We start from the raw sequence: 12,915 nt of genomic DNA, 5'->3' as shown, positions 1-12,915 counted from the left end.
GAATCTATGAAAATCTACATTACACATTATGTCTCACTTTCAGTGGATGTTTATCTGCAAGAGATGAAAAGCTTAAGTTTTGAATAGCAAGCTGATTTTAAGTCAGCAGTACTATGGTGAATTTGGAGGGAGGGAGATATTTAGAGTCAATAGCACTGAAAATGGAAGGGCAAAATCATCAGGGGAATGTTAAATATAGGAGAACTGATAGCATTTGGAAAAAAGAGGTACTGCAGGAAGGAAGCAAAGCTTAAACTGAACTGAAGAGCCTGGATAGCTCAAGACTGTTAATGGGTGATGTATTGGGAAAATAGTGCTCTGATTCTCTCACACTGTTTTGCTTGTATTATTAATTTAATTTTAGAATTTTAAATCGTGTTTTGAAGATATGATGCAGATTTTGTTCTATTCTGATTGTTCCTGCTGTTCTCAGCACAGAGACAGCTGAGCAGCAGACTATCATCAAATTTTGGCCATATGCTAATCATATGCTCCAAAATCTTTAATGCTCCTTGGGGTATCTGTAGTATTCCAAGTATGGTATTTTAACTTTATCACAGCAATGAACATCCTACCAACTCTGATGTATCCTACTATGGGCCTGCTGAAACTTTTGTATTCAGCCTCTTCTCCAGTTCACAGATAACTTTTAGGCTAACCAATATTATATATAATTCTTGAGAAAATGATGTAGCCAGGCCTACCTGTTCACTTCAGACTGAAGCAGCAGCTCCATGAAAAGCATTCTTTGAACATCTGAGGTGGCAAGTGACAAATGAAAGGGCTCAGAGAGGAGCTGAGGGGGGGAAGAATGTTGAGAGAAGCTTGTCAGTTTATGGTCAAAGAAAACTTCAGAAAAACAGAAAAACATGCAAGGAAACAGTTCTTACCCTATATAATCATCGATGTGGAAAAAATGGTGAGCATTCCTGCACAATGAATGGGTGAATTCCAGTCCTGAGAACAGTTCTTGCAAGAAGCAATGAGCTTTTCTTGTCCATGACAATGCTGGTTATGCCAAATAGGAAGCTATGCTAGGCATAGCTGGGGATGAAGCATTAGATAGCTGGGGATGAAGCAGAGGCAGAAAGAATCCCCAGACATCCAGAAAACTGAGATTTTCTAGAGACTGAGTATCAGTAGTAGTGAACAAGGACTGTACAACAGAATTAACTGTTGGGGCAGAAGAGATATTAAAGACAAACACTCAAAACAAGGTTTTGTGAAAGCAATTATGGGAAATACTGAGGTTCTTATCCATTACACATGCTGTGACCACCAGCTACTTCTCATCAGAGTTATTCTCACAGAAAAAATCCTGATATACCCTGCAGAATCTTCTCTGAGAGTCCTTGAGAGCTTGAAGATGATCCGGGCTGGTAAGATTGAGATGTAGCATAACAGAAAAGTTGAACTGCTAGAGTTATTTTATGCTATGTTTCTAGAATTCCTTCTCCAGAAATATTGTTTCCTTTATGATAACCAAGATTTCAGGATTTTGGAAATAATTTAACTAGATATATAACTTACTAATATCTACAATCAAAGCAAATAAAACCTAAAATTCTTCTTACTGTTTAGGAAGCAGAAGTATATCATTATTGTTACAGACTTTATGAACTATTTTATCTGCTTATACATTTGTTTGCATTTGTTTTACTGCTGAAATATTTTGGTATTTGTCATGTTACACAAGTGACTTCCTTTCTGATTGGTCCTATTGTTTTAGGTAGAGTGAGGGAAGACTGAAAAAATAAGGAGAAAAATTTAACCATACAAAAGAGATATTGATGAGTAAATTCCAGAGAGGAAGAAAACATGAAGAAGAAAGAGGAATACTAGATAATATTCAACAGGTAGCACCTCAGACAGCAGGAAAAAACCCAAAACAAAACAGTTTTTTCACTGGTTGTAAATGGGAATGGAAATTCCCATATATTTTGAAGGTGCTACAGCAAACAAAAATGTTTTAGAGTAGTCAGATGTTTAAACCATGACATCTGATCCAGGCATTTCAGTACTTTTTTGTAAGGGGCCTGGAAATTCATCTCTCTTTGGGGAGAGTCACTTTTCCATTATTTAAAGGTATGCTGTACTGTTATTTGAAGATATGCTGTTCTTTTATCAGTAGCACTTCAAGACTTCTCAGCATGCATTTGAAAGTGGTTGTGTTCAATGCTTCTCATCATAGACCTTTTTTTTCAGGAACATTTCACCATTGATTCTTGTAAGAAGTGATTTTCTAATCTGCTAAGCATGAAGTATTTGCATTTCTCTCATTTTAAGACTTTGTGTATAAAGGCAAGGCTACAGAACAGAAAATTCTGATTGAATACATAAATTACCCAGATGCAACAACATGATCATGGAATATGCTATGCTCCACCCTGTCTAGAGCTGATTTGTGTATCATCCCAAGTGGCAGCTTTTACAATCTTTATTTTCTAAAATGTTGTTATTTTCTGGATGCATAAAATACATAATATAGACAGCACAATATGTGGGCATTCCCCCCTCTCACATTTCTGCTGTGTGGGCCCATTGTGAAGGATGTTCCCACCATGCAATGGAGTGTTTCTGATCAGCTTTGCAAACATTGCCTGTTGCCTTAGAGTGCAAGTGTGGCTGCACGGCAGGGATGAAGGTGCCTTCTTGCTGTTCCTGGGCATGCTGGGTCAGGAGGGACACCTTCAAAGGGGGAGGAGGGTTCATTATGTTCACTCCAAGATGCTTCTGATTGCAGGGTGCAACATGAAAGGCCAAGGACTGAGCAATGAGGGAGCTGGCTGAATGGAAATTTTTCTGACCCGTGGTTCTCTTTGCTTGGAATAAAACATTTCATGACAGTCTTGCTGCTACCATCCAGATCTATCAGTAAAACCCCAAGCAACGTACCTCACACATTTTAAATAACAATTTTTTTTTAAGCTGAGATTTCATTTTCATTTTATTTTATGTGTTTTTCTCTGCCTTTTTTTTTGTTTTTTTAAATTTTTACCACAATAATTTGTAAAAGTGTGTCTTATCCTTAGGCATTTGCTGTTGGGTCAGTGTTTTTTGTTTTGCTCGATTTTGGTTTTTTTTGCATTGACAACCTGGAAGTTTGGTATATTAAGATTCTCTTGAAATGGGCATCAGAAATGTATATTTCTCACCTTTGAATGTCCAGAAAAATTTCTGCCACAACTTACAGGAATGCTTACTGTACTTACATGTGACTCTCTGTGTAATGACAACCATTATTACTACTCTCTTTAATGTAAAAAGTTTTTGTATCTTACCTTGTCCAGACAGACTGTCCTGGTCAGCTCCTTTCTTCTCATCCTCAGCTTGCAGGAGATCAGGTGGAGTAAAGCCACCTGTGGTGTAACCTGCCAGCATGGTAGCCTGCCCATAGCCATCAGTGATTAAGTCATTGCTAGCAGAATCATCTGCTGGAGGAGGCAAATAGGAGTCCCTTGGTTTTGGAGGGCTGCTCGTGCTACCCAGAACACTGAAAGGCACTGTGAAACTTCGTTGGTCAGTAGCTGTATCTTCTGAGTCTGGAGGAGATTTGTCCTGAGCTGGTTCTTTGGGGGGTTTGGTAGGGAATGCAGGTTCAGATGTAACAAAATTACTTAAGTCTTCAGGGGCACTGATCTCTCCACTTGGCACAGGAATCCCAGTTGTAAGCTCGTCGACCAAGATGCCTCCTGCTTGGTCTGCTGTTGCTGGGCTGGGGTAACCTAGTGGGAGTTCCACACCCATGGAGTCCTCCTAAAAGAGGTTTTTTAAAAGCAGTTTTTGTTATTATGTTTAACTTTCATTGCTAGAAATGCCAATATTTTTTAATCACAAAGGCCTGCAAACAGCTGACTCAGCATGAAGTCATGGGATGTATAAAGTGTTTGGAATGTGCACGTGAGCCTAATCACATTGCCTGTAATTTAAAAATGTTCAGAGAAAGATGCTTTTCACTATCCCTATCAATTGCTCTCCTGCCATTGAGATGTACTACTGAGACATGGTTTATTTTGTGATTAACAAACAGTGTTTCTGTTGTCGTATAACACCACAACATTCATCCTTACAGTATTTCTAAGAGGCAGGTATGCATTTTAGCATAAGAGCCCTTTTCTGTATATTTATGTACATCTCAATATTATTTGATTTTACTTCTCAAATAAATATGAAACCCACTGCTAACTTACCAAACCAGGGCCTGCCAAAGGAATAGTGACCATGGCCTGGATATCATTATCAAACTCAGTAGATGTTATAATAGAGTCTGAAAGAAAAAAACCCAAACATATGAGAAAGAGAGCACAATATTTCACCACTGGCACACTGATTAAAACATATCAGATCAGTTAAAAAAAATAGTATTAAAACTATTCTTCACAAAAATTACTTTTAAAAATCCATGTTAAGAAGAAAGGGGCATAATTTTTAATTTAAACTGGTAATTATGAGGAAAACTGGAATGTACTCTTTATTTAATATAAATGGGATAGGTCTGCAGAGAGATGTACCACAAGTAAATGCTTAAAATCAGCTGATGTATGAACTGCTCAGTTAAAGCTGCATGGGCTATGATAAGTCATTATATTGTGTTGTTCATTAAGCCTAAATTCAGTTTTACCCAGAGTCCACACCATTGTTGCTGTTGGTGTTTTGGCTTTAGTGAACAGTTGCTCCCTTCACCATCTCAGAGGTGAAGAGTATTCTTAAAGAATACTTGCATACAAGTTTTTTTTTTCTAAAACTGGTAGTTAAAATAACTATTAGGGGAAAATTGATTAAAATAATTAGTTATTAAATTGTTCTATATCAATAAAATTTAATTTAAAATATGAGATTTTATTCTTAGAGAAGATACTAGTTCATATATATATATATATTAATGCTGCTTGTAAATTAAACAGATAAAATTTGGTGTTTGTTTTAAGACTGTTTTGGTAAATATACATATGAAAAAAAATTTTTAATTATTTTCCCTTTTATAGCCCCCCTAGGAAAAAAACCCCAAACCAACAACAAAACAACAGGGCTATGCTAGTTTTGAAAAAAAATCTTTGATGGAACTAGAAGGGGATATTTATTAGCTGGATTACTGAACAGGATGCAACCCTTCAACTTTCTAGTGGAGGTCTTCACACCCTGCTTGTCATCTACACTCTCTGTGTTTCAGAGACCAAACTGCACCTTTACAGTGCAATTCACATCACTGATTTTAAGTTGGGATCAAATGCTCTTCAGAGTGTCTGTCTCTGACTTCACTGAGAGATTAGATGGCTTGCTTGCACTTAGAGACCTAGCTTTCAGAAAGCTACATTTGTTAGAGAAAGCCCTCACTTTTTATTTTTTTAAAAAAGTAGACTGTCCATACTAGGAAATGAAAATGATAAAGTGACTATTCGTAATATTTTTTTTTCCCTGCATCTTTAGTGTGCAAAATATCCAGTTTTTCTAAACAAACTAGCATGGAACAGGTTCTCCAATATGATTAGACGTTTGTCTGCATAATTGTAAAGTCAGATTTTACTATACAATTTCACTTAGATCTGTGCACCCTCTGGATGCTCTGTAACACTTAGGAGAATGGGAAAACATTCTGTTAGAGAAACAAAGGAAACCTTACTGAAACTGCATCAGTTTGAAAGGGCAAGGTTCAGACTTGTGTCTGCCACTGCCCTGCCTACTGACCATCAGTAAAATGAAGTGTTCCAAGGTCCATTGGCAAGGACTGGTCTTCATGGAGTGCAATGGCCACCAGCTGCTGAAGGTCTGTCACTGTGAGTTTACTTGCTGATATCTCCCTGTCTTCCTTTGGAGGAAGAGGAATTTCCACCTTATTGGATCCAATCGTTGAGATGTCATCTCCTGTGCTTTTCAAATCAGAGCCATCTCTCTCAAAGTTTACCACATACCGTGCTACAGTGCTGCTTGATCTGCAAGGTGAAAATGCAAAAGTGTTCAGTGCAGCAAAACCAGTTACTGGCTGAGGACAAACAAAAATATGTGTGGTGATAACTTATTAACTTCTGAAAAATAATGCAGATACACTTCTTTATAATGAGACTGTCATCTACAAATATCTTGCTGTTCATAATTTTTTTTCTTTTAAACATAATATTTAATAAAGAATCCAATATTGGAGACAATTATAAAAGCTATCTGACATAATCCTGTTTAATCTGCCTACTCAGAGAGCTGTAGAACTGGTAATATAATCTGAAATTGTTGATGATTAGTTCAGTCATAAATGAATGCTGGGGTTACTAGAAGCCTCAATAACCTATTAATTATATAGGCATAGAAGAAAAGGGATTAGACAGCTCATAAAACTACAGATAAGCAAAAATCCTAACATATCTGGGCCAATTTTTTTTACTGGTTTTTGAAGAACAGCAAGAAAGTTTGCTAATGTGGCAAGCAAATCACTTTTCACATTGGGAGTAAGCTTTTCCAAGTCTGAATGAATCTTTATAGATACTTACTGATGCACTCATTTAAGAGAAGTCTAAAATTTTCACAATTGTTAATACTTTGCTATTTGTAAATGCTACATTCACTTAATTAAAATTAAAACATCTGTATTCCATTGTGTTGCTTTTTATATGAAATAACTGGACAGAGAGGAATTCCACTTTATCTAGTATGTGCTATGTATTTGCATCTATATGATGCTGCAATAAAAGCATTAGACAATTCTTCCTTTTAAACAACAAGTAAAAGAGAAATTCTGGGAACTGCTAAGTAAATTATTTCCCAGCAGCAATTTTAAGCAACAAATAAAGGCTGTAGCTCTTTGTATTATCAGTCAAAAGCTTCCTGCATTTTATCAGGCTAGTAACTGGTCTCTTTGCTGTTCCATCTGCCCTGATAATGGAGGTAACAAATCAAATTCTACATACTTACTGAAGATGATGTGTGTAGGAGAATACCCTTTTTTTTTTTTTTTTTTCACTTTCAGTTTATGAGTGATAGAGATCTTTGCTCATCTGAATGTGAATTTTCTTAGGTCAAACAATGTTCTTTCCTTCAGAGAGATCCTGACAAAATTTGATTACATGAACCTTTCAGATTAAGGTAAAAGCTCTCCCTGCTGCTTTATATCACGGATTTTGTACTGGGGAAGAACACAAATCAATTCACTTTGTCACAGAAAGATAAAGAACATTTACTGATGTATCCATCTACATCTAATTGTGTATAAAATGATTAATCTTAATTATGAATTAGAGACAAATTACCCATCTTTCTCCTTCTTCTCTCTTCATTTCATCGCAGAAGAAAGGGTATGATAAAGGATTATAAAACAAAACAAAACAGACTCGTAAATTGATCAGTCATACAACAAAAACATCTTTTGACAATTTATCTTCTATGTGTGGTCTATAATTTTTGTCTCTGTGTGAAAATGACAGCCTACTCTTTGTAATTTCATTTTTTCCCTTCAAACAATGGGAATCTCCATTTTTTGAGCAGGGAAACAGGGTTTTTTACCTTACCTTGATAGTCTGCAATATCTGCTTTCCTATTTCCCACTACAAATGGTGCAAACTGAGGACTGTCATTGCTAATCTGTACCTTTGTGGTGGCAATGAACACCCGTGACAGTAGCAGCAACTATTATGCACATGGTGCCTTCTTTAATATTATGCCCTATTATTTTCCCTGATGAATTCTCTAGCATATCCCTAATGTTGTCTGTCCAAATTACATTGTGGGGAATGCTGCTAATACATGTAGCAATGTAGATATGGGAGAAAGCACAGCAACACCTGTCTTAGCTGATCTGTAACTCTCAGGTGCTAAGTCACTAGATGATGGGCAGACATCTCAGTCTTCCACATTCATGAACGTGCTTTCATATCAGCTCCTAAGACCAACAAACTAAACAGAAATGGAACCCAGATCTCTTGGAGTCACAACTGAAAGAGGTTTGTTATTTCCAGTTGTAACTGTGAGGTGCTACTACAGATTTTCTGTACTTGTTCTACAGTTGCCAGCTTTTTGTTTTCTTACTCTCATTAACAAAATGCAAGAAACTTATTTTCACTGTATTTCCTCTTCTTTTCCCCTTTTCCCAGCAAATCTGCAGCTAGGAAGAAGTATGCTCTCATCTAAAATTGCCTTTTGATATTAGTGTTGTTCAATATGTACTGAATATTACCAGAAGGACTGAATGTTCCTGATGCTGTGCCGTAAGCCCACATGGATTTATGTATTTGTTCTTTTTCTTTATTCTCTTTCAATTTCATGTTATTTCTTACTAATAGTAATTTGTTTTCCCCTTGATTTGTTACATAATTTGGTCTTATCTACAGGCATAACCACCTCAAATACTCAGCTTTTGATCCCCTCTCTCCTGTAGATTCTCTGCTGAAAAAATACACAGTAGCTTGTATTATCAGTAAATACACTAGGATGGTAAAACTAAAAAAAAAAATGGCAAGACATAATTTATTAAAAATGAAATATTTTTCATTGTTTGAAACAATTTTCTTTATATGTGTGAATATGGATCCTAATGCAAACTTCTGTTGCCAAGGTAACTTGACTACAATCTATGAAGGGCACACAATCGACACAAAAAATAAAATAAATATATTCCTAGCTCTCCTTATGTTGTCAAGGAAGAACAAATTGCTAGCAAATAATTTCGAAAGATTTATTGGTTACTTCACCCATCAGAAAATCATAGCTACTTCTACTTAGTAATGCAAAATATTACAGTCTCAATTGGTTTATGTTTACACGTTTCTCCATATTGCCTCTGTACTGTTCCTAGAAAACTATTTTTATTTATACCAATATATACCCCACTAGGTCTTTTCATGTTAGAGGAAAAGAAAGAAAAGGAGAATTCTAGTAGCCAATAGAAAAATGAGTCCCATTTTCTTACTTACTTAAATCCTAATACGTGAATTTCTTTGAATCCTGGAAGTTTCTCAAATATTTTTTGCATCTATAGAAAAAAATCATTAATGCAGTGTTAAGTCCTACAACTAAAAAGCAAGCACTGGGTGGCTACCTAGACAGCATATTTCATATTTCAAAAAGAGCTTTAGGAAGCAGTCTCAACATCCCTCTTTATGGTATCATCATTGCTCAACTTGAACACAGTATTTCATTTGTAAATGCTGCCTGGAAGTCTTAAAAATAGGCAAAATAAAGTTGTTTTTTTTTTTTAGTAATGTAATGATGAAAGTCAGAGATAGTCAATTCAGACAACATGAATCAAATGTTTTCCTCATTTTCAGCATTTTTTCTTGATAAATAATTATGTGATTCAAGTGACCTTAATTGTCAATTATTAACAATGTAGAAATACTGACCAAATGCAGGTGGATTTAAATTATTTGAAAAATAATTTCTTAATTAAACAGTATTAACTGTCCTGTATAAATAGAAAACCAATATACTTTTAATTGTAACACAAATAATTGTACAGCTACATGGTTGTGAGTAGGAGAGAGAGTATGAAAAATAAATAATAAGTAGAAAAGGTGAATTAATTTTTCAGACTTCAGAATAATAAGTGGGTTTATCAGCATCTCACAATTTAACAGTGTTTTGAGATGCAGCTAATTGATCTTTTGGTCTTTTTCAACATTTGTTTAGCAACATTCACAAATTCAACATTCAAATAAAATTTTTTATGGACATCCACTATGTCAGAGGAAAGGACATTTTTTAAACACCAAGTTTCACAGTCCCTTTCTGATTCACTCCTGGTGCTGCTGTATACCAGGAAGCACATTGTCTAAGCCATTAATCTGCAAGGGAAGCAGAAAAAAGCAGAAAAGAAGCTGGAGGCCAGTGTACTGCAAAGTCTGCTGGAGCTTTTCCCTCTCCCCATATCCTGGAATGAATTAGAAACTGAACTAGGACTCCATGGCAAACAGCCTTCCCAAGGATTTCTCTGGAATTTGTACAGGAACTCATGTGGCTGGATGAGGTTTTAATTCTAGATCTAATCTCCTGATTCTCACCCTTTGGGTGTACTTATAAAATTGTCTTGCATCAAGATTGCCCTCTGCTTCCTCCATGATCTATCTTTGGAAAAAAGCATTTCAGAGGTTAGCTCATGGTAACAGACTACAAATTTTTTTCTGCTCAACATTGTTTGTCAAGAACAGCTTTGGACTCTTTAAGCTGACAGATTAAATTTCATGGCAGTGGAAAATATTTTAACAATTACAAAACTGCATTCCTCATCCTCATATTAATGAAATTAATGAAATAAATTAAAAATCAGATTAATGAATTACATCATTATATGTTTACCAAAAAAGGTACACAGGCAGCTTTGTTTGAGGATAATACTGGAAATCCCCAGAGAAACCAATGTTTAGCGGATCTGCCAGCATATCTTTCACCATTTTTAAATGAAAAGGAAGGAGATTAGTGAAATAGCTTGCACTAAGGAATGATTGTGAAATTGATGAGAAGCTTTAGTTAATTTTACTAAGAAAACCTTTTGGGAATCTATTAAACTGATAGCTGAACATTCAGCTAATATAATTAATTATATGAATTATATTATTATTTTCATGGATGTTCCAATTCTGTCCCAACAGAAACTGTGATAAATCACAACAAAATTACTGGAAGATTTTGAAGAACAGTTCAGACAACAGTAGCTCATTACTTTTAACATTTATATTATTTTTATCATATTTATTGTAGAAATTAAACTACGACAAAGTACTGTCCATGGATTCCTTATTAAGACCAGATGATATTCCTAAACTTACTCTGTTCATCAGCTATCTGAGGTTCTGCTGCTGATAAAGGCCTTAGCTTGTTAGCTTGGTAGCTGAACAGCTGGCATCAGCCTGGGGAAAAGCCACCTTTACATGAAGGAAAACTGAAGGCCTCGAGACAAAAGGAATTACCTATTTCACATGAGGGCAGCAGATTCTAGTTCTGTTTCATGGTGAAGACAGTTTCATATTATGAATCTCATCCAAGACACAAAGCTGACATTTTGGCATTCACAAAGCCTCCTCACCTGCAGCTGGAATTTGGCAGCGAGTTGTCGGTACTGTGGGGAGTTGGGATCATTAAGTTCAGCTGTATACTGATGGTCAGTGAGAGTGACACTGAATTCTACCATTTGCTCCACAGGCAATTCTGGGACTGTATTTGTTTCCAGCTCCTGGAAGAGGAGAGACACAAGGTAAAACAGTGATTTCCCCCTCCCCCTACATTTCAGTATTTAAGAGGTAGTAGGGTTCCTTTTTAAGCCTGTCCCCAAAATAATATTCTGAACCATATCCTTTAAAAGGTAAGAGCTCCTAGCCACATCTGTTGATTTAATTCTCCTGCATTTGCAAACAACTTTCTATTACTGTCACTTGAGAGTTGCCTTTAATACACATAAATGAATGTGATGGAGACAATCAGGCCATTTCTTGCACTAAGAGTGCTACCAAGTTTTCTTATTTTCATCACCAATAAAGTCATAAAGCTGTACTTGCCACTTCAGAAGGAAGTGTGTGATATCAAGGAGACAAAAAGCTGTTTGGTACCCTACCCTCAGAAAACCCATGGTCAGCCAGAGCAGACACTCTGTTACTGTTTCATGCTTAGATTATTTAATTTGTTTATTCCTGATGATAAAGTAGAATTAACCTCATCTGTGTTACACCTTTCCTACGTAGTTGACTGTACTGCTATTAAAAGTACTTTTATTTTGTTTGCTGTTTCTTAACACTATTTGAAGTTCTAGCCTACAGTTAGTTTTTTCTCCTCTTTTCTTTAATGCTTCAATTGACTAATTTTTTATTTGCTTGAGGTCATTTATACTCTCATCCAGGCTTTTTATACATTGGATAAACAAATAAACACAAGAAGAGCAATACAATGATCAAGAAGATCAAAAGAGTAGTGTCAGCCTAAATCCCAGAGAGGTGGGTTTTCCACTTCTGCTGCCAGGTGGCTTGGCATAAGGCTGCTAGAGACACCCATCCCATACATAACACCTAGGTTTTGATAGTTTTCAAGAAAAAGCAGAACAAGAAATGTGTGCAGTTATGATGTGTCAGGGACTAAGAGAGAAAAAAAATCCTTAATAAAGAACAAGTGAAAAGGGAGAAACCAAGAAACCAGTTTCTGCACCACTTGATTCTGTGTAACTCAGATCTAAGCCATTCCTTAGGATGCCCCCATTTTAGAGGAATGTATGTTTTGTGTATATAAAAATATGGCTCATCAGTTAGAGAAAAAGCATTCTGTAATATGCTAGCATATAAGCAGAAAACTTAGGATTATATACTTTCTGGAAAGCTGCCTGGTGAATTTTGAGGAGCTAGCTTTCACGGAGCTGGTCACAAAGGACTGGGCAGAGAAAGAATGAGGAGATCTATATCACAGAGGAACTAGTAAGTGACTCCAGTCTCCCAGTAGATCTCAAACAACACAAACAAGCAATTTTAAAAATGTTTTCTCCTCATATTCTATCTGCTCTATCACTGCAACAGTTATGATAAAGGTAAGTAATACACAGTTGAGGATATTGAGATTACTTTGCTGCTTTTTAGATCCTGAGGATCTGAATGATATGTATGTAATGATGTGGTATATTATGATGTAATAATTCTGGATAGTAAAACCAGCATGTAACTGGAATCACTCTGGTGTAATTCCTGTGCCGGAGCTGAGAAGCTTGCAGAGAAGGAGAAGGGTAGAAAATTGCCAGGTGTGTGATGGGTGAGACTTTGGCCTTCATTTCTGTCCTCAAATTCTTGGTGGCAGCAGCATTGACTTCTCACCCAAGTGGAGAAGAGGCTGCATAAGCCTCTTCCTAGAGCCAGTACACACAAACAACAAAAATAATCCCAGAGCAGCATTTCCAGGAACTTCTAGAGAAGGGCAAACTCCTTGGAAAGCAAGATAATCAAACTGGATTGGAGCAAACTGGAG

The 12,915-nt window shown here is 36.2% G+C and overlaps 1 protein-coding gene across 2 annotated transcripts in view; it reads right to left on the bottom strand.

The window, feature by feature from the left end:
• The window catches only part of IMPG1 (interphotoreceptor matrix proteoglycan 1), a 57,499-nt gene that overhangs the window by 25,693 nt on the left and 18,891 nt on the right, over positions 1 to 12,915 (bottom strand). For both annotated transcript variants that reach the window (XM_071741534.1, XM_071741533.1), the window contains exons 7-12: positions 11,003 to 11,149; positions 8,895 to 8,953; positions 7,236 to 7,256; positions 5,686 to 5,930; positions 4,191 to 4,267; positions 3,282 to 3,756 (exon numbers count right to left, since the gene is read on the bottom strand). In XM_071741534.1, the coding sequence (XP_071597635.1) occupies positions 3,282 to 3,756; positions 4,191 to 4,267; positions 5,686 to 5,930; positions 7,236 to 7,256; positions 8,895 to 8,953; positions 11,003 to 11,149 (1,024 nt within the window). The remainder of the gene's footprint in view (positions 1 to 3,281; positions 3,757 to 4,190; positions 4,268 to 5,685; positions 5,931 to 7,235; positions 7,257 to 8,894; positions 8,954 to 11,002; positions 11,150 to 12,915) is intronic.

Source organism: Heliangelus exortis, chromosome 3 (assembly GCF_036169615.1).
Source record: "Heliangelus exortis chromosome 3, bHelExo1.hap1, whole genome shotgun sequence".
Classification (NCBI taxonomy): Eukaryota; Metazoa; Chordata; class Aves; order Apodiformes; family Trochilidae; genus Heliangelus; species Heliangelus exortis.
The sequence above is the reverse complement of the archived record's forward strand: the minus strand, read 5'-3'. Positions and strand labels throughout refer to the sequence as shown.